Source organism: Mobula birostris, chromosome 27 (assembly GCF_030028105.1).
Source record: "Mobula birostris isolate sMobBir1 chromosome 27, sMobBir1.hap1, whole genome shotgun sequence".
NCBI classification, from domain to species: domain Eukaryota; kingdom Metazoa; phylum Chordata; class Chondrichthyes; order Myliobatiformes; family Myliobatidae; genus Mobula; species Mobula birostris.
Genome location: NC_092396.1, coordinates 19426545 through 19454544, shown reverse-complemented (window position 1 = coordinate 19454544; position 28000 = coordinate 19426545). Strand labels below are relative to the sequence as shown.

At 43.8% G+C, this 28000-nt stretch overlaps 1 protein-coding gene across 1 annotated transcript; it reads right to left on the bottom strand.

Annotated features, from left to right (window-relative positions):
• Positions 1-983: 983 nt before the first annotated feature.
• On the bottom strand, positions 984-26659 carry LOC140188474 (taste receptor type 1 member 3-like). Its single transcript, XM_072244764.1, has 7 exons — positions 26431-26659; positions 9375-9549; positions 8163-8463; positions 4909-5661; positions 3887-4105; positions 2630-2747; positions 984-1912 (listed from the first exon to the last, which is right to left on the bottom strand). The coding sequence occupies exons 1-7, from the start codon at positions 26657-26659 to the stop codon at positions 984-986; spliced, it is 2724 nt and encodes a 907-aa protein (XP_072100865.1).
• Positions 26660-28000: the final 1341 nt, after the last annotated feature.

Below are 28000 nucleotides of genomic sequence, written 5' to 3'. Positions count from 1 at the left end.
AAGAAAATCTGCAGATGCTGGAAATCCAAGCGACACATACAAAATGCTGGAGGAACTCAGCAGGCCAGGCAGCACCTATGGGGAAAAGGGTACAGTTGACGTTTCGGGCCGAGACCCTTCGGCAGGACTGGGGGGAGAAGTTGAGGATAAGGAGCAGCTTAATTGGACAAAGTAGATGGATTTATTGTAGGATGAGTGTAAGCAGATATTTAATGAGCGGCATGGATTGAGGTTGGGGAGGATGTTGGTGAAGAGCCTGTTTCCATCCTGTATTTCTTTATAGTTCTACTTCCTGGTGGGCATAAATACACCCAAAAATGCAAAGTGGTTGCACTTCACGTTATCCCAATGTTTACGTACAGTACTATTTAGCTTTTGAAGTTGTGTGAGGAAATAAAAATTTAACTCATCATCTTGATTGTATTTATATCAGACAGGATATGGGCTTCAGTGGATTAAAGAAAGGACTGGCATCTGAGTTCCTAATTATGTTGGTAGTGTCAGAACAGATGCAGCAAATTTGGAGAAGAGGGGATTGGAGTAAGTCTATTTAAGGTAGCTTTGGTTATGGAAATCGAGAAGGGAAGAATCAGACCATGTGAAAGTAGTTGGAAATTGGTAACAAAGGGTGTGGCATTTTCCAGTTCAGGTGTGAACAGGATTTAGTGTGGTTCAGATGTGATCCATCGATTCAGTCAATAATATACTGGGAAAAAAAAGGAGGTACCTGGGCAGACTGAGATAGAGTCATGGCGAGCAAAAGAATGGGTACATTAAATGAAAGTGAACATTTGCTGAGATCAGTTCCCAAACCACACCACCCCCATTCCTTCCCCAACTCACTCTGATGCAGCCAAATGCAAACATTTTGGAGTTCACATAAAGTATAGGTACACAGGCAAGGGCTCTGAGCGTGATAGCGAAGGAATCAGGTTAATAGGTGCTGTCACTAGGGAGCTCTACCGGTGAACTAGGATGGCATGTCATTGGCCTTCTGCGTTGGACGGAGGATTGTCTGTAGTCTCCTGACAGTAAGATTGGGTGTTGTACTCTGGTTTAAAGAGAATGATGTAGCACTTGGGTAGAAAGTAGGCTGTGATGATTCCATACACACTCACCAGACCTGCAAATGGCTCCAAGAAGGAGACAAACTTGCCCTTGGCAGTAGCATAGGCTGGGATGAAGAAGACCCAAACGGTGAGGTAGATGAGCATAGCAAAGGTAATGTATCGGCTTAGATTGTAAGTTTTGACTGTACTTCGGCCCATGAAAGTACACAGAAAACACGCAAGGGCAAGCAGGTTATTATAGATCAGAAGTAACCCAAAGCCAGTTAAAGAGCCCTCATTACATTCCATGAATATTTCTGTGACAGAGATATTGTAGTTTGCAAAGACAAATGGAGGAGACCTGGACTGCCAGGTTGCACACAGAGCACACTGAATCAAGAGGAAGAAACAGATGAGCAGCCACTTACCATTGTGCCATAGGAAAGCAGGGAAACATTGTGGGATGCACCTGATTATCCTATGCAGGCCACTCACTTGAAATGACTTCACCAGCATGGCTGATAAACAGCCAGCAAAGCCAATTGAGAAAAGAGGCTGCCGAACTCTGCATAGAAACCAGTTTGGCTTCCCCAGGAAAAAGTAAATGCTGCAGCAGGTTATGGCAATGAATATCAGCATCACCAGGCAGGTTGTCCCTCCTGCCAGCTGGACCATGGGGCTGTTGAGATTGAGGATGAAAATGACAATTACTGCCATGATGATGAAGAGGCCAACAGCCGCCAGTGTGGCTAGCAAACTGGCCAGAGTTTCCGTCCATCGGAAGAACGTGATCACTTTCTTTTCACATTTCACACTTCCTGGTGGTGACCACTCATCTTTCTGGCACGGAAGGCACTGTTCGTCTGTGGAGGAGGGTAATGTTTTTTTTAAAATGGCAGAGACATTTGTGTATGAAACAATTCATTCCTCCCTCTTAGTTCACAACTTCATAATCAGCTGCTTATTCCCAAGCTTACACCTTCAGCCCAGGAAAATCTCTGGGTTTGGAGGATCTGGAAATGAACAGTCAGGTCACTTGATTTAGAGTTGGATGGTCAGGTTTACGAAAGCCAGAATAGTCAATTGCAGTTACCGGTCTGGGTCTGAGTAGCCTGGCTCTGAGCTGTCATGAACTGAGGGGGTCAGCCCAGGGGGCTGGAAGGTAATGGACATTTCAATCTCGAACACTCAGTTGCTGAATGGCCAAGCACTTAAGGATTATACCCTGGATGGTCAGATCCTGACAGCCAGTTCAATGCTGCCCAGTGATTTTGCGCGGTAGCAAATTTCTCAAATATGTACTGTCTTTACACCAGTTTATGCTCCCCAGGCAAAGCTAAGCCTATCAACCCGGTACAAAGTTCCCTACAAGTTTCTTCTCATTGAACAGGAGATTATCTGGAGGTGTTTCTTGGACATTTGTACTGTGTGTTGATTGACTGGGTATGTTGTGGGTATAAAGATTGATATCTCTTGGGGTTGACTGCCAAAACACAGACACAGTGTCTATCAGTATTTTGGTGATGGACACTGAGTTGCCTGTTCTTGTGTTTGGAGGCAGAGAAAGCAACTGTGCTTACCATCACTCAGAAATGTTCCTGCCGGGCAGTCCACACACTGATGACAACAAGAAAGATGCCCCTTCACTATTTTCACTTGCCCAGATTCACAGGAAGTTGAGCAGTTGGAGTGAGGAATCTAAAAGTAAGAGAAATATTAACATTACTTTTTAAGGATAAGTTTATTTTGTTGTTGAACAAATTTGGGCAAACAAGAGACTATAGATGCTGGAATATGAAACAAAACAATAATTCGCTCGAGAAGTTAAAGCAGCATCTGTTAAGGGAAACAGGTGGTCTATTTTAAGCCATGTGGACTGGAGTGGTCCAGATAAAAAAAAGTTGAGCTCCTTTCCAAACCACCATTCTGCTCTTACCTTTATGGAATCCCATGTATTCAATAGCTCAATTTCTGCTTGCTCCATCTTATTCAGAGTTCCATCATCACAATTTACTATCTTATCTTTGTCTGCTCATGCTTTTTGCGGTTAACAAATCTGGTCTGGATCTGTGTATGTGTGTGTCATCTATAACATTTTCAGTGTTCATCTTCTGTCACTTCTTACTCCTACTGTTCAAGGTGTTAAATGTCGTAATGTAAAAGATCCAGTAAAATAAAACAACAGAAAGTTTTGTGTGTAGATTAACAGGAGTGAGACATGGGGATGTGAGTGAGAAGTTGTAATTAAGATTGAGAAATGAGTTATTAAGATTATTCACAATGGAGTAGAAAAATATAAAAGTAGAATTAACACACAAAATACTGGAGGAACTCAGCAGGTCAGGCAGCATCCATGGAAGTGAATAGACGGTCGACGTTTTGGTGCTAGACCCTGCTTCAGGGCTCTTTGTCCTGAAGAAGGGTCTCAGCCCAAAGCATGGGCTGTTATTCATTTCCATGCCTGACCTGACCTGCTGTGTTTCTCCAGCATTTTGTGTGTGATGCTTTGGATTTCCAGCATCTGCAGACTTCCTCATGTTTAAAAGTAGAATTAAGATGCTTCATAACTCAGACTTAATGGGGCAGGGACAAGCTATTCTTTTTAATTTGGAGAAAGGGAGTTGTGCAAGGAGCCGTCAAGGTAAAGTTGTCCCCAAGAATGGAATTGATACAAATTTGAAGAGAATTCTCTTTACCAAATAGTTGTCTCATGGAATAGCTCGTCATGGAATGAAAGAGACACAGACCATTGTATCTTTGAGAAAGATTCTTAATGCATTTATATTGATGGAGGAGTGAGGGTGCATAGAAGGAGAATGAGGATCATGGCCCCTTACCTTATTCTGCAGGGTGTTCCAGTCAATCAGGGATGCATTTATTAGAAGTTCTTTATCCTGAGCCCTGTATTCGCCAATCACTCTGAATTCTGGAATCAGATTCGCACCTTTCCATTTCCAGTTAATGATGTCATATCCTGTTGGTGGGTTTCCTTCCTCATCAAAGGAAATAACTCGGTTGTGGAGGGTGAAGTTAACTTCTTTGACTGCTATAAGTAGCTAGATGAAAATTGAGAATTATATTCAGTGAGGAAAACCAATTCATAAATATATTTAAAATTCTGCCTGATTGTAAAGCATTCAGTCTCCAAATTGGACATGAACAGTGGATTCCCAGAATGAGTTAATGGAACTGAGCAAGAGGAGGGATCTGAAACTCAGTGGAAGGCAACCCCTTCAGGAGGAAACTCAGGAAGCTGTGGATTTACGTCCTGTCCCAGGGAGTTGAGAAATTTTAGATTGATAGTTGCATTTCTAAAAGAATGCTTCAAGGGAATAATGGTGTAAAGCATTTCAAATGAGATTTATTTCTCTTCTTATCCATGTTAAATTACATCAATTGATAAGCACAGAATTTCTTGGTAAGATCATGGCCAATTGTTAACCCTAAGTCAACAGCACAGAAAACTTATGAATTGGTTATTATTGTGGAAAATCTTGCACATTCTTTACTTTTATTCTGTTTTGAGATACAGCACAGTAACAGGTCCTTCTGGCCCAATAAGCCTATGCCACCCAATTGTACCCATATGACCCATATGTTTTTGGAATGTGGGAGGAAACCAGAGTACCAAGAGGAAACCCACACAAAGATAAAAACATACACAAGTTCCTTACAGATAGCAGCGGATCCTTACAGATTGAACCCAGGTTGTTAGAGCTGTGATAACTTTACGCTAACTGCTATGCTGTCATAAAATACTTCCCCAAGATTATTTTAAAATGCAAACTTCTTTTCTAGTATTTAATTATCAATTAGGAGCCTGCCTCCCTTATCTAATGCCAGTGTTTCCAACTCTCACCTGCCATGGGTAAGTGTTGCCCTTGTTGCAGGATCCTAAATCACAGCGAAGTAGGCTATGGAGAGCGTGAGCTACTGTGTAAGCTGCTGAGTAAACACTGAATGAAATACGTTCTAAGTCTTCACCAATAACCACAGATGCTTCTTCATTTTTCATCTCTGGATAGTGCTCATTCCTGCTACATCTTTCAAATTTCAATTTGGGCATGTGGTTGAGAGCCAGTGCAGTGGAAACATAGCACGCAAACCCAGGGATGTTATCATTTTTAATGCTTGCACCCAGGATGGCCCCGATGCTTGAGATATTTGGGATGCTGGCAACTGCTTCAGAGGTAATCCAGCTCTCACTGGCAATCCATACCTTCTCTGTCATGTTCTGCTCCAGGGCTACCATCAGCAATACCTCAGCATAAATATCCTCTGCAAACACTGCTGTGACATTAACCTGTGAGAGAACAATGTGTGAGATGATCGATGCCATTCTCTTCTGCAGTTTAAGGCCACGTACATTCACAGGAATCAGTTCCTCGAATGCGATGCAAATGTCAGTTTTGGAGACAAGTTTTGTGAAATACTGCATTGCCCTTCTACCATACGTGTTGTCCGTCCCGACCACTGCTATCCAGTTCCAGTGAAATGTCTCCACAATTGATACCACAGCTGCAGCCTGGACTTCATCCGTGGGAATTGTCCGGAAGAATGATGGGAAGTTCATTCTATCATTAAATAAATTGCTTGAAGCAAAGTAACTAATCTGTAACAAAAATAAATGTTTATACAGACAGGATATATCAATAAGAGCAATATTAATAACGTGTGCAGTTTAGGGAACACATTTATTGTGTTATAGTATGAGTGAGATGGATTTGAACATCAAAAATAGTCCATTTCTATGTCATATGGGAGAAGAGGATGCACTAAAATTTCACTAGATTTAATCTCAAGTCTCCGGCAGTTGTTGAAAAGCTGCGAGACTGCTGGATGAACTCCATGTCTGGGGGTTGCCCTTTGCTTTTCTCAGCTGTAGGGCCACACAGTTTCTGAGGCAGTGAGAGATGTTTGTTGCAATACCTGCCTTACATAGGACTTCAGCCACCCCTCACTGGACCCTGTGAAAAGCAACAGTAAAGGCCGTTTCCTGCATGTTCTTGATATTCCTTCTAGGTCTCTGTTATTACACTTATTATATTTCATAAATATTGTAATAGTAGATAAAATAGAATTTGCAGTCAGCAAAGACCCTTAATGCTTCGCACTGACTTCCCAAGTAAATACACACTGTACGCAGGAAACTGCAAGGGAAATCTAGAATTGAATTGAATTGACTTTATTTTTTATATCCTTCACATACATGAGGAGTAAAAAGCTTTAAGTTAGGTCTCCATCTGAATGTGCAATATACAAAGACTTGGTCTTCATGGCAAATCATGGTGACAGAATCTTCAGCCTTGTAAAGTGTCAGGTGAGGCAAATAAAGTGTTGCCCCCTCACCCCAACAAAAAAGAAAAATTTCACAAAAAGCTAAGCCACAACAGCCAGAAGGACAATATTTTTCAATCCATTTTGCATTAAAAAATAATCATTAACAATAGTAAGTTGAGTTACAACATTAAAATGATTAAAGTTAAATGCGTACAAATGCTTTTGTAATCTAAATTAAAAAAACTTTATCAAAGCCCCTTGCAGTTTTTTCCGTCATTAAATTTGAATAGGAAGTACTCTCGGTGCCATCTCTGACTTGTTCCCCACCGCAAGTGATGAGAATCTCTGCAACTTCCCAGCACATACAATACACTTCCCAACCCTACTAACCACCCCCCACCCTTTCCAATTCTGAATCTATGGACAGCAACTTGCAGATTTCTCTGTTCTGATGCAAGTTGTTCAGATTTTCAAATTTCCCTTTAAAACCAATACCTCTTTCAGATTTACCTGTAAATCTGTAAATTCTTAAAAACACTTCAAGTGGGCAAGGCATTGAATTCGAATGGAGTCAACCATGCAGAGATGAGTGCAGGCAGAGGCCGATATTCTTACGTATGATGATTAACAGCAATATTTTCCTTATTATCTCTTGGTTGTAACATTCCTAATGCAAAAGCTAGATTTTATCATAATACTGAGAAGGTGAAATCATAATTCCAGGTATGTGTACTAAAAACACATCAATTATGTTTGTGAGCACTATCATTTGTCAACTATCACAGTCAATTTAATCTGGCAACTCTCCAGATTTACCCCGAGGTTATGAAGGTACTGTAACAATGGAAGTAGTTGTTGATGCAGCTGTGGCCTGTGTCTCAAGTGTTTTGTGTTTTTCTGAAAGCAAAAGTTCCCAGCCTGTTCACTGAGTGATAGACTGGGGAAGTTTAATTAGCTTAAGTCATGATTCAGTCAGTAATATGAACAGCTGTGGGATGAGTTACTGAGTAATAGGTGAGGGAAATTAATTAATATTAATGGAGTTAAATTCAGATGTCTTAGTAATTGCCGCCATGAAAATTAATTTGTTACGAGATGCGTTTTCCTAACCTAATATATTTGTCATTAAAAGGCTAAAATGTATTTCAGCATTTAGGTAAGGAAAACTCCTATTTGCAGTATCCTCTGTCCTCAGAGGTTCCTGACTCTCACAGGATCATCACACATTGCTTTTCCTCATTTGACTCTGAGTGTTACTGGGCTATTTGATCATAGAGATGACTTAAACTGAGCCCAAATATTCCTTCACTACCAAAAGAGCAAAATGGAGCAAAGTATTGTTATTCAGGGAATTGGTGTAATCAACAATGTTCTGTCCGAAAGGGCAATGGAACTGTATTCAACTTCAAAAAGAGGATTGGATAAGGAACCTTTGTAGGATTATGAGCATGGACTGGCAGTCATAGAAAGACTTTTAAAAACTGACACAGTCACAATGGAACATACAAGTTTTTTTTTCCCTTGTAGAGTTTAATGGTCTTAACACATCCTGCACTTTTGAGAAATAGTCTGCAGATAGTAACTGGGAGCAAGGACATTGGTTGATATTCCCTGCACTGACCCATCACTTCAGATACATGTTGTCCTCTTTATCTACTGATCTGTAGGTGTTATACAGTGCAATGACTTCTCTGTGTCTCCCCACTGCACTGCTTGCCAAGTAAGAAGAAATGCTGTCAGAAACTGAACGCTGTGCTTAGATTGCATTATGTGAAGCATTGTGTGCTAAATTATTGTGCCTATTCCCATCTGTGGTGGGTTCCTACGTCATACCTGTGGAATGAGGAGGAAGCTGAAAAGTCGAGCAGTGATTCTGGAGAGCTCGGATGTAGAAGGACCAAGGATGGCAAGCACTCGGGAACTATGATTTGTGTAATCACACTTCACTTCAAACGTAGTTCCACCTTCCGTAGTTAAGAAGGAAAAGGCTGAGCGCATTGCAACAGAGGACATGAGACAGGTGTCCTGGATGTCATATCCCAGCGTCACATTTGGTAGTAGAGTGCTAGAGTTATTGATTTCTTCAATAGCAAATTTCATTGCTTGAGCCCAGAGGAAACCATCAAGTTGGATTCTGTGTGGAGAAGAATTAGAGTAAACTTCAAACAAAACCACTAGTTGAATTCAGTCTCAGCAGAGAGGCTTCCATTCAGAAAGGAAGGGTTAATGAGGGGGCTGTGAAGTATTAACTGCAGTAAAGGTTCAGTCAATGATGTGAGGTGTTGGGACCAGGGGTTGCTCTTCCTATTATAAACAATTTTACAAACGGTACGAGCATGGTGGATAGATGTCATACCTCTCCACCAGCAGACTTCTACCTCTGTTCTCCAGTTCTGCTGTTCTTTTAATTGTTCCAGCTCAGACTTTATTACACTAGGTGTTGGTTTCTCATTGCCTCTTGATCATTTCAAGCTTTAAACTCCAGAGAGGAGCTTATCCCAAATTTGAATTCCATCCCCCATCAAGTACCACATTATCCATCACAGGCTCTCTTATTCCCAGCCCACTGATTTTAAAATTTTCCTCCCACTGTTCAAATCAAACCATTTATTATATCACCCATCCTGAGGCCAGTAATCTCCTCCAGATTTAACCCTGCAAGATGGTTTATACTCCAATCCTGGCCTCTTGAACATTTATGATTTTCCTTACACTCATGGGCAGTGGTGACTCCGCAATTTCCTTCAATTTCACCCCTATCTATTTCTCACTGGTCTTTAAAGCACTCCTTAAATCCTATTCCTTAGGAGAAAGCTTTCATTCAACTGAGCTAATACCTCTGTATATGGCTCCTTGTACATTTTTTTCTGATAATGCTCCCATGAATTGCCATAAAACCATTTATTATTCTGAAAACCTCCGTAAGCACTTGTAGTTGCAAAACAAACCCTTCAGGGAACGAGGCTGGAAATGTGTACTGTGTGAGTCATTCCCACAACAGACTGGAGTATCAAACTGAAATACAAAGCAAATAGTACGTCTTACCTTTCACACTTGTGTGATTCTGAACTTGCTCTCTTAGCTCTATTCATGTTAGCAGAGTAAAGTGGAAAGAGACCTCCAAGGGTGTAATCCCCATCAGCCTGAAACTGGTTCAGTGACTCTCCCCGGTCTCCAGACACCACAGTACCACAAGGGACACTTGTCAAGAAAAAGAAAACTAGCCAGCAGTGAAAGAAAAGCATGTTAAAGAGTAGCTGAGAAAATGGAACAAATCAGGGTATAAATCCAGCACTTTCAATGCCAATGATGCAGGCACAAGCTGCAGATTTCACTCACTCAGTACACAGTATTTGCATCAGAAGTCATCACCACTGTGTATGAATTATAGGGGCATTAAATATCTGAGTGGCAGGTTGCATATCTGATTTACAGTCCCTATCCAAATACCAGTCTCTGAGTCTATTTGTGCTCTTTTTTTTCCCCAAAGCTCTCCAATATTTTGAACCTCATGTGTGATCCTTGCACATTATTTAATCTGAAATGGCTTGGGTAGGTATGACTAAGGAATGTTATGAGTCTACCGATGTCTGAAACAGTGCTGTAGGTTTTCTAATTACCAGTACATATGTTACATCCTTTCCGTTTGCAATCCCATTATCAATCTGCATTTATTATATCCTTATTCCTCGGTCTACTCCCCATTCCCTCTCTCCCCACCTCCCCCCATCATCCCAACTTCTCTTCTGTTACACTCGTACCACATCTTGCATCTTTCAATAATCATTCAAAGTTCAAAGTAAATTTATCAAAGTACATATATGTCACCATAAACTACACACAAAGTGCAACTACTGTGCAAAAGACAACAAACTGTGCAAATACAAAAACAAATAATAATAACAACAAATAAATAAATGAATAAGTAAATAATAATGAATAAGCAATAAATAGCAAGAACATGAGCTGGAGAGCCCTTAAAAGTGAGTCCATAGGTTGTGCAATCAGTTCATTGTTGAGGTGAGTGAAGTTATCCACATTGGAACTTTCTGAACCTGGTAGTGTGGGTCCTGAGGCTCCTGTACCTCCTTCCTGATGGCAATAGGGAGAAGAGAGCATAGACTGGATGGTGGGGGTTCTTGATAGGTGCTGCTTTCTTGTTGCAGTATTCCTGCTGCATGTGCTCAATGCCTTTTCCTGTGAAATTGTAATTTGTGGACTTCAGGGATGGCATAGAACTCATGCAGAGGCTTTATTTCATAGATTAAACCCAAGATGGGCAGAGCTCAATCTGCCTACAGATTTTATCACAAGAAATACACATCAGGTTGGGGCAGTGAATGGGTATAATGAGGCTTTAGTTCCACAGTATTGTTAGGATACAGAGGCAATTGTGATACGTTCATCACAGATTCATTGCGATACTGCGTGATATCAGAAAATAGGCTTTCCTAAAGGATGACTTGAAATGCCTAGAAGCACACACAAAATTCTGGAGAAACTCAGCAGGTCAAGGATAGGCATCCGTTAGTCTCATGAGACCATGGATTTGCGCCTTAGAAGGTTTCCAGGGCGCAGACCTGGGCATGGTTGTATGGAAGACCAGCAGTTGCCCATGCTGCAAGTCTCCCCTCTCTACACTGCCGATATTGTCCAAGGGAAGGGCATTAGGACCCATACAGCTTGGCACCGGTGTTGTCACAAAGCAATGTGTGGTTAAGTGCCTTGCTCAAGGACACACACGCGTCCTCAGCCAAGGCTGGAACTAGCGACCTTCAAATCACTAGATGAACGCCTTAACCACTTGGCCACGCGCCAACACAGGTATCTTGTATGGAAAAGAGTAAACAGTCAACATTTTGTACAGAGACCCTTCTTTAGAACCAGAAAGGAAGGAGAGAAGTCCAGAGAAAGAAGTACAAGGTGGCAGGTAATAGGTACAACCAGGAGAGGGTGAGGGGGTGAAGTAAAGAGCTGGGATGTTGATTTTGATTGGTGAAAGAGAGAAAGCTGGAGAAGGGGGAATCTGATAGAAGAGGTTAGAAGATCATGAAAGAAAGTGAAGGGGAGTGGCACCAGAGGGAAGTGATGAGCTGATAAGGAGATAAGGTGAGAGAGGGAAAAAGGAATGGAGAATTGTGAAGGACAGGAGGTGGGGAGACATTACTGCAGCTTCGAGAAATCGATGTTTATGCCGTCAGGTTGCTCCAGAAACCTGAGTGTGGCCTCATCCTGGCAGTAGAGGAGGCTATGGGCTGACATGCGGGAATGGGAATGGGAAGTAGAACTGAAATGGTGGCCACCGCAATATCCCACTTTTTGTGGCAGACCCCACCTCCTCTCCTTCGCCATTCCCCATTCCTGATTCCTTCTCACCTTATCTCCTTACCAGCCCATCATCTCCCTCTGATGTTCTTCTTTCTTCCATGGTCTTCTACCCTCTCCTATCAGCTCTCCCCTTCTCCAGCCCTTTATCTATTCCACCAATCAACTGCTCAGCTCTTTACTTCACTCCTACCTATCTCCTGATTTCACCTATCACCTGCCAGCTTGTACATCTTCCTCCTCTCCCCCTACCTTCTTACGCTGACTTCTCCCCTTCCTTTCCAGTCCTGAAGAAGGGTCTCAGCCCGAAAAGTCAACTGCTTACTCTTTTCCATAGATGCTGCCTGACTTGCTGAGTTCCTCCAGCATTTTGTGTGTGTTCTTTTGGATTTCAAGCAACCGCAGATGTTCTCATGACTTAAAATTCTTAAACACATTTTGTTACAAATTACTGCTTACAGAGTTGAGCATCTAGAATGAGGAACCAGAAATAAAGTACTCTATTGAAGATAGTAGAACCTGATTAATACAACTCCATACTTCACACAGAGTTGGGAGATTTTGTTTGCGATAGATCTGCAACAAAATTCAAGAGTACAATGGATTGGGTAAGGAGGTTTAAAGGGGTTATGAAAAATGTAAATATGGTTGGTAAATCAAAATTAATTAGTGGGATATAGGATGGTTATAATGGACTTCTTGTAAAATTTTCTCCAGAGGCAGATCAGACCTTCTAAGAGACAATTGATTACTAGTACCATAAAACCATAAGACATAGGAGCAGAATTAGACCATTTGATCCATCGAGTGCTCCGCCATTCCATCATGGCTGATTATTATTCCTCTCAACTCCTTGTCCTGCTTACTCCCCGTAACCTTTGACACCCCAACTAATCAAAAATCTATCAATCTCCTCTGCTTTAAATATACCCAGTCACATGGCCTCCACAGATTCACTGCCTTCTGGCTAAAGAAATCCCTCCTCATCTCTGTTCTAAGTGAAAGTCGCTCTACTCTGAGTCTGTGCCTTCTGGTCCTAGATGCTCCCATTATAGAAGTCCACTCTATGTCGGATTTTCAATATCCGATAATGCACTCAGTGCTTTTGAAAATCTTCTGGTTTAACCTTCTTTGAAGCATTGATTAAAAATAATTTTTGTTCACAATAAATCAAGAACAAATGAGTATAATTCGTAAATTTCTGACCATGCTTCATCACATTTCAGAGCTGCAAATGTGTCCTGTGAACAGAAACGGCCAGTTAAATCCAGCAGCGTATTGTACAAGCGTGGCCAAGGTTAGTGTCAGCAGTCAGTGGCACTCTCACCTCGGACAGATGCGCCTGATTTGAGTTGCACTGCAGTGATTGGAGTTGTATTCCAGACTAATCGTTTAGAGTGGTAGTGAGGGACAGCTGAATTACAGTATCAGCCATCAAATCTCCCAGGTGAGTTGTTTAACCAATTGATCGTTTGGAAAGACATAAATGAACTCAAGCCAGTATCTTGCTGAAGGCCAGGGAAGTTTTCTCCTGTAGTTGACAGAGTTCTTGGCCACAATCTCATGACAAAGGGTCTCGGTCCAAAACGCCAACTGTACCTCTTCCTAGAGATGCTGCCTGACCTGCTGCATTCACCAGCAACTTTTATGTGTGTTGCTATCTCCCACACCTCTGCTTTTAATCTCCTGAATAGAGTATCTTTCCACCCCACCATCATCCACATTCAATGGGTCATCCGATTAAATTTCTGCCAGCTTCCATGAATTTCCATTACCAAATAGGTGTTTCTCTACATCCCTCTTTTGCTACTCTCAGAGGAATGATTCCCTTCACAATTCCTCATCTGCTCTTCCGTCCCCACCAGTGACGCTCTTTCCCAATACATTTTCCATGCAATTACAGAAGATACAGCACCCATAGCTCCACCTCCCCCTTTCTCACCATCCAGGGAACCAAAGGTCCTTCCAGATGAAGCACAGAATCACTTGCACTTCTTCCTACCTTGGGTACTGCATCTGGTACTCATAATGTGATGTCCTCTGCTTTGGAGAAGGCAGGCATTGACTGGATGGTTGTGTTACACATGAATGGAGCTCTTGTGGACTATGGACTGCTACCTTCCTTCTCCATGTGGCTGACCCTGAATTTGCTGTGGACTGCTACCTTCCTTCTTCATCCCATTTCCTCTCTGTTCTATCCATCTGCAACCTTCTAGTCCATTATAATGTGACACAACCTAAGCTTGATTTGGGCATATTGCAGCCTTCTAGATTCTACAGTTTCAAGTAACTTGCTTACTCTGTTTCAATCAGAAATGGCCAATTGAGTTTTAAGTTTTCCATTTATAATATTCACCTAGTTTTATTTTTATTCTCTTCACTAGCATGGCTTGACCTGCTGGGTGTTCCATATAATTCTTCTATCTGCCTTTAGTCTTTCTCTTCATTTTCCCCTATTAACCTAATACCTTCACCTACAGGTTATACACACAGCAATCTTGGCCCCAAACAAATCAGAGATATTCTCTTTGTCCTAGACATAACCTTCAACTTTCTCTATAACTTGTTCTCTGTTTCCCCCATCCAGACACTGGATCTACTGAATGTTTCCAGCTCTTTCTCTTTTAATTTCAGGTATTTTTTGATCTCCTTAACTGTCAATTCAGCCTTCTGATCTCAAGAGAATGCTATCCAAACTTCTACATCATATAGTATATATGTCTCTGGTAAAATAGGGTGACTGTGTGCCTCATCTCTATCAAGAATGATATATCCTCCTTAAGGTTCAGTGCCTAAAACTGAACATGTGGAGAGAAAACATCTGGAGTCTACAAAATGTATTCCAATTGTCTTTGGATGAAGACCAACAATCCAGGATGTTGAGGGTCCCCTGTACGTAGAAGTAGTTGTGAAAGAATATTTTGTTTTCAGACCCACCATTCTTCAATGAACCATAGCATAAAAGAAGTCAAATTTATTTTGAACACCTGCGAGCATGGTTCCCGTACCAAGTTGCTCTATTTGCATGTATGTCATCCTGTTTTCGTGCAAGCTAAAGGATACTAGAAGTGCGTATTTGCTTTGCAAATCAAACTGAATTAGGTTAACCCTATCTTGTCTTCTGTCTGACAGTATATAGACCTAATGTTCATGAGATATTTTGTTTCTGTTTAGGGATGTAGATAGTGAGGCTGTGGATAATGGCTGGTCAGTGCCATTTACTGGTGAGTTTGGTGGGTTCTCTGAGGAATGACAAAGAGATGCAGTACAAGAGACCTAATGAGACTAAGATGACTATGTTCATCTTCCCTCGGGTGCCTACCACAATCAAAACACCAGAATTTACCAGGAAGATTACAATGAGAGTCAGTGAGCTTGAGCACTGAAAATGAGCATAGGATATCTCTTAACACAGAAAGGTCTGCTGGGCAGAGACTGTTCTTGGAAACAACTTGTTACACTCTACACTTACATTGTTGTCTTAAAAGATATAAATAAATTCCAATTATTATGATTGTTGGGTGTAAGATTTTAGCACACAGAACATACCGATCTTTAGATTTGTCTCTAAATCACAATTTATAGCAAGTAAGTTGAAAATGAAACCCAGCAAAAATGGTGAGTATCAGAGATTAAATGCCTGATATATACCCTATTTGAAATAAATTGTGGTCAGCACAGCTTTACAGTACAGGGGTTCGATTCCTGCCGCTGCCTATGGGGAGCTTGTACGATCTCCCTGTAACCATGTGGGTTTCCTCCGGGTGCTCCGGTTTCCTCCCACAGTCCAAAGACATACCAGTTGGTAGGTTAATTGATCATGGTAAATTGTCCTGTGATGAGGCTGGGATCAAATCAGGGAATTGCTGGGCGGCTTGGCTCGAGGGATGGGAAGGGCTGATTCTACGCTGTACTTTAACAAAAAAAAATTCAGAGTGGTTGCCCAGCCAGGTGTGGTGTGAACATTTTATGAGATACAATTCTTACCCAAGTGAATATTCGTCATGGGTGAACCCTAGCGCAGAGATGGTGGTTTATTCTTATGGTTATCAACTGGGTCCTGGCAGCTAGAGAAAAATTGTACATCATAATCCTGAAATAATAGGACAGATGTCAACGTTGAGATGGTTTGGATTAGGTTAGGATTCTGCAGAATTACTAAATAAGCCGAAGATGTCAACTTAAAAAGAATCAAAAGGTTCCTGGAATAATAGTTGCCAGTTTGGAATTAACTTGTCATGACTATTGCTGCTGTTCTGCTAAATTGGAACAATATGTTACAGGCCCCTTGAGTGACACCCTTGAGCCAATGGGAGTAGAGTGAATGCAATACAATATTGCCATCTACTGGGAACATGACACAAAGACCACATGATAATCATAGGCTTGTTAACAAGACATGATTCAGGACCTTAAACAGGATAATTTTCAGCAATTTTATACTTTATATCTCAATTAGCTGGAAACCTTGAGAAATATCTTATTTAGAAGTACAGATACAAAACTTGATTGTTTTCTTCCGGACGTTAATAAATTCTACAAATTGATTCATCTCTGACATTTATATTAATAAATTTTGGATTGACTGAACAAGTCAAAGGAATATTTGTATTGTTTAACAGGGAGTAGTCAGTCAATGTAATCTGGCACCTCCAGATGGGATATGTTACAGTGAGAGCACAGATAAAGAAATAATCTTTCGCTACTTGACAGGTTGTATTCTGTACCTTTCAAAATCTCTGGATAATACCTTATGTTCTGTTCACTCCCTCTGTAATGTATCTTGTAATAGCACTGATTCCTCATGGAGACCAACATATTATGTACCTCAAATCTTTGTAATATTTGGGAGAGCCTGCACACACATTACATTTAGTATGGTTTGTTCAAATTTGTGAAAGAATATGCAGTGCTTGACTAATCTGATTGAATTTTTTAATGAGGGGGTTAATGCAGTGGATGTTGTCTCTATGGATTTTCAGAACAGACTTGTTTGACAAAGTCCCACATAAAAGGCTAGTTAACTACCCAGGCCCATGGAATAAAGGGGTAGAGGCAGCACGGATAAGAAATTGACCAAAGGACTGGTTGCTTTTCAGACTGTAGGGTACATGGTAGTAGTGTTTTGCTGCGGGGGGTGGGGTGGTATCCTAAGGCCACAGGACCACATAGAGGCTGGAAGAAAATGTAAATGAAATTAATGGAGAAGATTAAACTATATGTTTTAGCTGAAAGGTAAGGAAAGTCATATAGATTAGATAAGGCCATAAAGTGTAGGAGCAGAATTAGGCCATTCAGCTCATTGAGTCTCCTCTGCCACTTGGCACAGTTGCAGATGATCAGAACCAAGGACATAAGCTTAAGTTTTCTAGTTCTCTTTATATCTGCTCAGCTACAGACAGTAGGGAAGACAGGCGGGATAGTGAAATGCTCTTCTTGTGGGATGTAGGAAGGCAGGGAGACCTCCAGTATCCCTGACAACTACGAGAAGTGCATCCAGCTGCAGCTTCTTAAGGAGTTGGAGCTGGAAATGGATGAACTCCAGATCATTCGGCAGGCTGAAGAGGTGATAGATAGGATGTATAGAGAGGTAGTTACACCCAAGGTGCAAGACACAGGAAACTGGGTGACAGTCAGGAAGGGGAAAGGGGTTAAGGAGCCAGTGCAGAGTATCCCTGTGGCCATCCCCCTCAACAACAGGTATATCACTTTGGATACCGATGGGGGGAATGACCTAACAGAGGAAAGTCACAGTGGTCAGGTCTCTGGCACTGAGTCTGTCTCTGTGACTCAGAAGGGAAGGGGAAAGAAGAGACACACTATGGTGACAGGAGATTCATCAATTAGGGGAACAGACAGAAGGTTCTGTGGGCAAGAATGAGTTTCCCAGATGGCATGATGCCTCTGGGCTGCCAAGGTCTGGGATATCTCAGATCGAGTACAGAACATTCTTAAATGGGAGGGTGAACAACCAGAAGTTGTGGTCCATGTAGATACCAGCAACTTGGGTCGGACGAGTAATGAGGTTCTGCATAGGGAGTTCAGTGAGTTAGGTGCTAAGTTAAAGAGCAGGACCTCCAGGGTTGTGATCTCATGATTACTACCCATGCTACATGCTAGTGAGGCTAGAACTAGGAAGGTTATACACTTTAATACGTGGCTAAGGAGCTGGTATAGGAGGGAGGGCGTAGGGGTTTTGGATCATTGGGTTCTCTTCCAGGGAAAGTAGGACCTGTATAGAAGAGTTGGTTTGCACCTGAACTGGAAGGGATCTAATATCCTAGGGGAAAAATTTGTTAATGCTGCAAGGTGGGGTTTAAACTAGAGTTGCAGGGGATGGGAACCGGCGTGCCAGAACAGTTAGTGGAGAGATTGTAGAGGCAAATGCTGGTAAGACCTCAGACAAAGTTAGGATCAGAAGGTTGAGCATGGAGTGACTATGTCTTGAGCTGCCAATATGTCAATGCAAGAAGTATTGTAGGAAAGATGGATAATAGTGCTGAAGATGAGGTAGCTGGTTTACAAACAGAGGCAGAGGCTGTTGATAGGGCAAAATTGCAGTCAACAGGATGAGTTGCAACATAAAAGGTGGACAAAATCAAAAAGGATGAATACAGGTCTGAAGGTATTGTATCTGAATGTGTGCAGTATATGGAATAAGGTAGATGAATTTGCAGCACATTTGCAGATTGGCAGGTATGATGTTCTAGGCATCACTGAATCATGGCTGAATAATTATAGCTGTGAGCTTAATGTCCAAGAACACACATTGTATTAAAGGGATAGGTAGGAAGGCAGAGAGGGTGACGTTGCTCTGTTGGTAAAAAATTAAATCAAATCATTAGAAAGAGGTGACATATGGTTGGAAGACATTGAATTATTGTGGATAGAGCAAAGGAACTGCAAGGGTAAAATGACTCTGTTGGGAGTTGTATACAGACCTCCTAACAGTATTAAGGATGTGGCCTACAAATTACAATGGGAGTTAGAAAATGCATGCCAAAGGGGGAATGTTACAATAGTCACGGACGACTTCAATATGCAGGTAGATTGGGAAAATCATGTTGGTGCTGAATTACAGGTGGGGGAATTTCTTTTTTGAGATGGCTTATTTGAGCAGCTCGTGGTTGAGCCCACTGGAGGATCAGAGGATCAGCTATTCTGGATCGGGAGTTGTGCAATGAACCAGGATTGATTAAAGAGCTTGAGGTAAAAGAACCCTCAGGGGTAAGTGATCATATGATCAAATTCACCCTGAAATGTGAGGAGAAGCTAAAGCCAGATGTATCAGTATTACAGTGGAGTAAAGGGAATTACAAAAACATGAGAGAGGAGTTGGCCAGAATTGATTGGAAAAGAACACTGGCAGGGATGACAGCAGAGCAGCAATGGCTGAAATTTCTGGAAGCGATTCAGAAGGCACAGGATATATACATGCCAAAGAGAAAGAAGTATTCGAAAGGAAAGATGACTCAACTGTGGCTAACATAGAAGTCAAAGCCAACATAAAAGCCAAAGAGAGGGCATATAATGGAACAAAAATTAGTGGGAAGTTAGAGGATTGGGAAGCTTTTAAAAACCAACTGAAGGCAACTAAAAAGTCATTAAGAAGGTAAAGATGGAATATGAAAGTAAGCAAGCCAATAATATTAAAGAGGATACCAAAAGTTTCTTCAGATACATAAAGTGCAAAAGAGAGGTGAGAGTGGATATTGGACTGCTGGAAAATTATGCTGGAGTGGTTGTATTAGGGGCGATGAAACAATGGATGAACTGATTAAGTATTTTGAATCAGTCTTCACTGTGGAAGACACTAGCAGTGTGGTGGAAGTTCCAGGTGTCTGGGGTCATGAAGTGTGTGAAGTTACCATAACTATAGAGAAAGTTCTTGGGAAATTGAAAGGTCTGAAGGTCTGAAGATCTGTACCAGTTGGTGTACACCCCAGAGTTCTGAAAGAGGTGGCTAAAGAGATTGTGGAGGCAATAGTAATGATCTTTCAAGAATCAATAGATTCTGGAATGGGGCCTGAAGACTGGAAAATTGAAAATGTCACTCCACTCTTCAAGAAGAGAGAGAGGCAGAAGAAAGGAAACTATAAACAACAGGAATTCTGCAGATGCTGGAAATTCAAGCAACACACATCAAAGTTGCTGGTGAACGCAGCAGGCCAAGCAGCATCTGTAGGAAGAGGTGCAGTCGACGTTTCAGGCCGAGACCCTTCGTCAGGACTAACTGAAGGAAGAGTGAGTAAGGGATTTGAAAGTTGGAAGAGGAGGGGGAGATCCAAAATGATAGGAGAAGACAGGAGGGGGAGGGATGGAGCCAAGAGCTGGACAGGTGATTGGCAAAAGGGGATACGAGAAGATCATGGGACAGGAGGTCCGGGAAGAAAGACGGGGGGGGGGGGGGGACCCAGAGGATGGGCAAGAGGTATATTCAGAGGGACAGAGGGAGAAAAAGGAGAGTGAGAGAAAGAATGTGTGCATAAAAATAAGTAACAGATGGGTTACGAGGGGGAGGTGGGGCCTAGCGGAAGTTAAGAGAAGTTGATGTTCATGCCATCAGGTTGGAGGCTACCCAGACGGAATATAAGGTGTGGTTCCTCCAACCTGAGTGTGGCTTCATCTTTACAGTAGAGGAGGCCATGGATAGATATGTCAAAATGGAAATGGGATGTGGAATTAAAATGTGTGGCCACTGGGAGATCCTGCTTTCTCTGGCGGACAAAGCGTAGATGTTCAGCAAAGCGGTCTCCCAGTCTGCGTCGGGTCTCGCCAATATATAAAAGGCCACATCGGGAGCACCACTTACTCCAGTTGGCTTTAGGATTCGTTTCCAAGCCTCTCAATTTGGACCTCCTGAGGATCCCAGGTACTCACATTTTATTGACTCTGCCTCTCGTCGCTTCTCCCGTCAAGCTCTGAAGGCGACTCTCTCCGCCATGAGGAGGTACTTGGTGTCCCTATCCCAGACCCTTCTACACCTTCGGGACACTTTCTTCGCCGTCTGTAATGGTCCTACCCGTTATTTCATCCTCCGTCGGATTCACGCCTGCAATCGCCGTTTTTTTGACTTTGTCATGTTAGGCAAAGATCGTAAGATCCTACATCTACGGACCCCAGAGCCTGCCGGCCCCGACGCTAGCAGGCATGAACTTCAGATTGCGGCCCCTGCCACTGATCTCACCGGCTCCAACACCTCAGGGCATATTCAAAACCCGGACTCCAGCAACGACCATGGAGACATTCACAGCGGTTGTGCAACCACCAACTGCGGCTCCAACCTTGAACTCCAGGCCGGGTCTTTATGTGCTGCTATTGTGACTCCCGTCTCCCCTTCCCCCACTAATACTCTTGCAATCCCGTCTCCCTCAGATCCCACCGTCAACTCCTGGGCCCTCAGAGGCTCCATCTTCCTCTCACCCCAACCCTCTCCTCTCCACTGACACCCCCAGCCTCCTCCCTCCCCCCTCTGATCCCAGCTCTCATCCGTGCCGGGTCTTTACCATCCCCTCCGACCTTCAACTGTCGGAGGCAGAACGCTCTGTCCTCAGTAAGGGCCTCACCTTTGTCCCCCTTCGCCCACACCTCAGCGAGTTCCGTGTTCACCATGATGCGGAACTTTTCTTCCGCCGTCTCCGTCTCCGAGCCTACTTCTTCGGCAAGGACTCTTCCACCCCCACCGATGACCCCTTCTCCCGTCTTCAACCCTCCTTCTTCATGGACACCCCGCTCTGGTCTTCTGCCTGCTCTGGATCTCTTTATCGCTAATTGCCGACGGGACATCAACCGTCTCGACTTCACCGCACCTTGTCCCCATTCCAACCTCACTCCTTCAGAACGCTCTGATCTCCACTCCCTCCGCATTAATCCTAACCTTATTATTAAACCCGCCGATAAGGGGGGTGCTGTTGTAGTCTGGCGTACTGACCTCTACCTTGCCGAGGCACAGCGACAACTCGCGGATACCTCCTCTTATTTACCCCTCGATCGTGACCCCACTAAGGAGCACCAGGCCATTGTCTCCCACACCATCACCGACTTTATCCGCTCAGGGGATCTCCCATCCACTGCTACCAACCTTATAGTTCCCACACCCCGCACTTCCCGTTTCTACCTCCTACCCAAGATCCACAAACCTGCCTGTCCTGGCCGACCTATTGTCTCAGCTTGCTTCTGCCCCACCGAACTCATTTCTGCATACCTCGACACTGTTTTATCACCCCTTGTTCAATCCTTTCCGACCTATGTTCGTGACACTTCTCACGCTCTTAAACTTTTCGATGATTTTAAGTTCCCTGGCCCTCACCACTTTATTTTCACCATGGATGTCCAGTCCTTATATACTTCCATCCCCCATCAGGAAGGTCTCAAAGCTCTACGCTTCTTTTTGGATTCCAGACCTAATCAGTTCCCCTCTACCACCACTCTGCTCCGTCTAGCGGAATTAGTCCTTACTCTTAATAATTTCTCCTTTGGCTCCTCCCACTTCCTCCAAACTAAAGGTGTAGCTATGGGCACTCGTATGGGTCCTAGCTATGCCTGCCTTTTTGTTGGGTTTGTGGAACAATCTATGTTCCGTGCCTATTCTGGTATCTGTCCCCCACTTTTCCTTCGCTACATCGACGACTGCATTGGCGCTGCTTCCTGCATGCATGCTGAGCTCGTTGACTTCATTAACTTTGCCTCCAACTTTCACCCTGCCCTCAAGTTTACCTGGTCCATTTCCGACACCTCCCTCCCCTTTCTAGATCTTTCTGTCTCTGTCTCTGGAGACAGCTTATCCACTGATGTCTACTATAAGCCTACTGACTCTCACAGCTATCTGGACTATTCCTCTTCTCACCCTGTCTCTTGCAAAAACGCCATCCCCTTCTCACAATTCCTCCGTCTCCGCCGCATCTGCTCTCAGGATGAGGCTTTTCATCCTAGGACGAGGGAGATGTCTTCATTTTTTAAAGAAAGGGGCTTCCCTTCCTCCACTATCAACTCTGCTCTTAAGCGCATCTCCCCCATTTCACGCACATCTGCTCTCACTCCATCCTCCCGCCACCCCACTAGGAATAGGGTTCCCCGGTCCTCACCTACCACCCCACCAGCCTCCGGGTCCAACATATTATTCTCCGTAACTTCCGCCACCTCCAACGGGATCCCACCACTAAGCACATCTTTCCCTCCCCCCCTCCCTCTGCATTCCACAGGGATCGCTCCCTACACAACTCCCTTGTCCATTCGTCCCCCCCATCCCTCCCCACTGATCTCCCTCCTGGCACTTATCCGTGTAAGCGGAACAAGTGCTACACATGCCCTTACACTTCCTCCCTTACCACCATTCAGGGCCCCAAACAGTCCTTCCAGGTGAGGCAACACTTCACCTGTGAGTCAACTGGGGTGATATACTGCGTCCGGTGCTCCCGATGTGGCCTTTTATATATTGGCGCCTTCCCAGTGAGGCAACACTTCACCTGTGAGTAGACTGGGGTGATATACTGCATCCAGTGCTCCTGATGTGGCCTTTTATATATTGGCGAGACCCGACGCAGACTGGGAGACCGCTTTGCTGAACATGTACGCTCTGTCCGCCAGAGAAAGCAGGATCTCCCAGTGGCCACACATTTTAATTCCACATCACATTCCCATTCTGACATGTCTATCCATGGCCTCCTCTACTGTAAAGATGAAGCCACACTCAGGTTGGAGGAACAACACCTTATATTCCATCTGGGTAGCCTCCAACCTGATGGCATGAACATCGACTTCTCTAACTTCCGCTAAGGCCCCACCTCCCCCTCGTACCCCATCTGTTACTTATTTTTATGCACACATTCTTTCTCTCACTCTCCTTTTTCTCCCTCTGTCCCTCTGAATATACCTCTTGCCCATCCTCTGGGTTCCCCTCCCCTTGTCTTTCTTCCTGGACCTCCTGTCCCATGATCCTCTCGTATCCCCTTTTGCCAATCACCTGTCCAGCTCTTGGCTCCATCCCTCCCCCTCCTGTCTTCTCCTATCATTTTGGATCTCCCCCTCCCCCTCCAACTTTCAAATCCCTTACTCACTCTTCCTTCAGTTAGTCCTGACGAAGGGTCTCGGCCTGAAACGTCGACTGCACCTCTTCCTAGAGATGCTGCCCGGCCTGCTGCGTTCACCAGCAACTTTGATGTGTGTTGAAAGGAAACTATAGGCTAGTTAGTCTGACCTCAGTGGTTGGGAAGATGTTGGAGTCGATTATTAAGGATAAGGTCTCTTGGAGCCATAGGATAAAACATGCCATAGTCAGCATGGTTTCTTCAAGTGAAAATCTTGCCTGACAAATCTGTTGAAATTCTTTGAAGAAATAAAAAGCAGGATAGACAAAGGAGAATCAGTTGATGTTGTGTACTTGGATTTTCAGAAGGCCTTTGACAAGATGCCACACATGAGGCTGCTTAACAAGCAATGAGCACATGGTGTAACAGGAAAGATTTTAGCATGGATAAAGCAGTGGCTGATTGGCAGGAGGCAAAGAGTGGGAATAAAGGGAGCCTTTTCTGGCTGACTGCCAGTGACTAGAGGTGTTCCACAGGAGTTTGTGTTGGGACTGTTTCTTTTTACATTACATGTCAATGATTTGGATGATGTAATTGATGGCATTAGAACAATTTTTTAGTTTAGCACATTTACATTCAGCAAATGAATTTTGCTACCAGTCTTCATGTCTGAATATGTATTATGGATTTAACTTGGAGTGCTGCTCTGAACAATGGGTTCATAACAGCAATTCCCAGACCAGACAATGTTGATTAAAATTAATTTGAATGTCTGTGGTGTGCGTGCAAATTGGGATGTGTGATGTTTGTGTGTAGTTTCAAAGAAAGCATTGTAGATACATTGTAAACATGGAGTCGTCATTTGATATTTAGCACATAAGATATCAGGCCCCACGTTGGGCCAGTGAGACCAGTCCTCTGAAAGCGTCTCCATATGATGCCTGTTGTACCTCGTTTAGTCGAATAAAGAAACTGCTTTGTATCTACCAGTAATATTCTCCCGCGACTTCATTCACGCAACAACAGTTGGTGTCAGGAGTGGGACCCCTTCGTGACTCATCGTGTGGCCAGTGATCTTAGCAGTCTAAATGGGTGAGAATTAAAAAAAATTAGCACTCACACTTGGATCTGTTCGGGTCGGTGGTACATGGGAACACGAGGTATCACGAACACGGAGAGATGAACTGGTAGATATAAAAGTGATATGCGCGTGTATGTGTGTTTATGTAAAAGACAAAACTGCGTTAGTTTGGCGAGATGAGGCCACCAGTTGCAGGCGGTTCGGGACGCCAGTGTGGGGGCCTGTATACTCGTTTCACATGCATGTTTTACGAGTGTGATGCAAAGGGATCATGAGTTCGGGTGCTCAAAAGTGGCAAATTGCGGAATACATACTCTGCGGTTTTAAGTATGTGCTGTTTAACTGGTATCCGTCATTTATATTTTGTGTAGTGTGGAGATATTTCAGGGAGAGGTTTTACCCAGATATATCTGTCAGGGGGGCAGCTACTGAGATCAGGCAACGTCAGGCCGCGAATCCTGATGATCCAAGCCAGCCCGTGACTCTGATTACAACCACTTATAAACCCTTCACCCCCAAGGAACAGACGGAGCATTGTGTCAGAGTTGCCCTTAAAGTTGCATGTGGGAATTCAGAATTCTGGTGCAAGCTCGATGAAATGGTTGAAATTCACCGGATACACCCTAGAGATATATATACATGTGTTGGAAAAAGCAAACTGCCCGAAGACTGGGGAGACAGGATGGCCTGGGGGTGCAGGATGGTGCTTGGGCAACTACTGGGAAAGCCAGCAATGAAGAAAGATTATCGCTCTTTTAAAGGGGAAGTGAGGCAGCGACTGGGGGGAGGTGAGAGTAACTGGGGAACGAAAATGGCAGTGATTCAAGGAGCTGTTGAGACAGTCATGGATTATGCAGAATGTAAATATCGATCGTATGAGGAGTATTCCGGGTTGGATAATCCAGGGATGGACAACCAAGTCTTCCTGAAAATGATGAAGGAAGGCCTGAGCTAGGCCCACCAGGAAGTTTTAGATTTAGATGTAACGGTGGGGCTGACCTACTCTGCAATAGTTTCATGGGCCAGTGAGTTAGTGCAAGACGGTTCTCCAGTCCTTCAAATCACTTTAAAATGTAAAATTTCTGGGGTAGCCCATTTCAGCTTCATCTTCCATGTTCCCTGATAGTCTTTTGGTCTTCCTGGAGGTGGTGGACAAAAATAATGACAGTGTGCTGTTGGTAGGTCTGACCATGGGCTTTGGGGCACTAGCAGGATGTCCACCCAGGACTGGCCTGACCCATCTGCTCCCGTCTTCAATGTTCCATCTGCTGGGTGCTGAAGATTTCACTGCTTCAATCAGGGGTTTGGATGTGCCTGGTAAATCTGTCCGCTCCACTGGATACAACTGAAGTCATCACCCAGAACCATAGCTGGGATGTTACGAGCAGTAGTGGGAGCTCCTGTAGGGTGACCAGCCCTTTATTCTTCAGAGCTAGGGCATAAAACAGCATCTGCCATAAGGAGACTGTCACCAGCTACTTCTTTGACCTAACTGATGGTAAAGCTGTCTCCCTGCAGCAGATCCCCAGCTTTAGAGGACTGGCAATCCTGATCAAATCAATCGCTTGAGTGGAACGCTTGCTCAGTCCTTGACCTGATCTGCCACCTTCTTACCATTCTTCTCTTCAAGATTGCTGCTCCTGTGTTCTCGGACTGCTGCAGATCGAACCTCGAGGTTCTTCAACATTCACTGAGCGGGGGTGCAAAGAAGTCACATTGTGCGGAGCTTTCCAGAGATGAGGGCCACCATTTGCTCCCCTCACGAGATTCGTAGCCTGCATGCCTTTTCCATCTTCATCATTCCCCATTCTTGCTGGTTGTGCTGATGTCTTTGTTGCTTTGCCATCAGGCAGAGAACAGCTGTCCGTGCTTCTTTGTTGCTTCTTCTCCCACGTCATGAGCTGCCACGCTACCTTTCAGAGACTTCTTTAAAATTAATTTCCACCTTTGTCAGCTGCACTTCTCCTCTGCGAAACTTTGCTTTCTCCGAGCCGGGGACTGACGGCTGGGGCTGGACAATTCACTGCAGCTACATCTTTTGGGAGACTGTCCCTAGCAGAGGACACATAGAAACATAGAAACTAGGTGCAGGAGTAGGCCATTCGGCCCTTCGAGCCTGCACCGCCATTCAGTATGATCACGGCTGATCATCCAACCTTGTACCAGCCTTCCCTCCATACCCCCTGATCCCTTTAGCCACAAGGGCCATATCTAACTCCCTCTTAAATATAGCCAATGAACTGGCCTCAACTGTTTCCTGTGGCAGAGAATTCCACAGATTCACCACTCTCTGTGTGAAGAAGTTTTTCCTAATCTCGGTCCTAAAAGGCTTCTCCTTTATCCTCAAACTGTGACCCCTCGTTCTGGACTTCTCCAAAATCGGGAACAATCTTCCTGCATCTAGCCTGTCCAATCCTTTTAGGATTTTATACGTTTCAATCAGATCCCCCCTCAATCTTCTAAATTCCAACGAGTATAAGCCTAGTTCATCCAGTCTTTCATCATATGAAAGTCCTGCCATCCCAGGAATCAATCTGGTGAACCTTCTTTGTACTCCCTCTATGGCAAGGATGTCTTTCCTCAGATTAGGGGACCAAAACTGCACACAATACTCCAGGTGTGGTCTCACCAAGGCTTGTACAACTGCAGTAGTACCTCCCTGCTCCTGTACTCGAATCCGCTTGTTATAAATGCCAGCATACCATTCGCCTTTTTCACCGCCTGCTGTACCCGCATGCCCACTTTCAATGACTGGTGTATAATGACACCCAGGTCTCGTTGCACCTCCCCTTTTCCTAATCGGCCACCATTCAGATAATAATCTTTTTTCCTGTTTTTGCCACCAAAGTGGATAACTTCACATTTATCCACATTAAATTGCATCTGCCATGAATTTGCCCACTCACCTAACCTATCCAAGTCACCCTGCATCCTCTTAGCATCCTCCTCACAGTTAACACTGCCGCCCAGCTTCGTGTCATCCGCAAACTTGGAGATGCTGCATTTAATTCCCTCATCCAAGTCATTAATATATATTGTAGACAACTGGGGTCCCAGCACTGAGCCTTGCGGTACCCCACTAGTCACTGCCTGCCATTCTGAAAAGGTCCCGTTTATTCCCACTCTTTGCTTCCTGTCTGCCAACCAAATCTCTATCCACATCAATACCTTACCCCCAATACCGTGTGCTTTAAGTTTGCACACTAATCTCCCGTGTGGGACCTTGTCAAAAGTCTTTT

Bases quoted from the DNA above. Each gene is read 5' to 3' on its own strand.
- LOC140188474 (XM_072244764.1), bottom strand. From the start codon at position 26,659: ATGACGTGGGAGAAGAAGCAACAAAGAAGCACGGACAGCTGTTCTCTG. The intron at 4,106-4,908 runs GTGAGAGTTGGA...ATTTTCATCTAG, and splicing joins GCAACACTTACCCATGGCAG to CTACTTATAGCAGTCAAAGA. The intron at 2,748-3,886 runs GTAAGGGGCCAT...TCTTACTTTTAG, and splicing joins GGAACACCCTGCAGAATAAG to ATTCCTCACTCCAACTGCTC.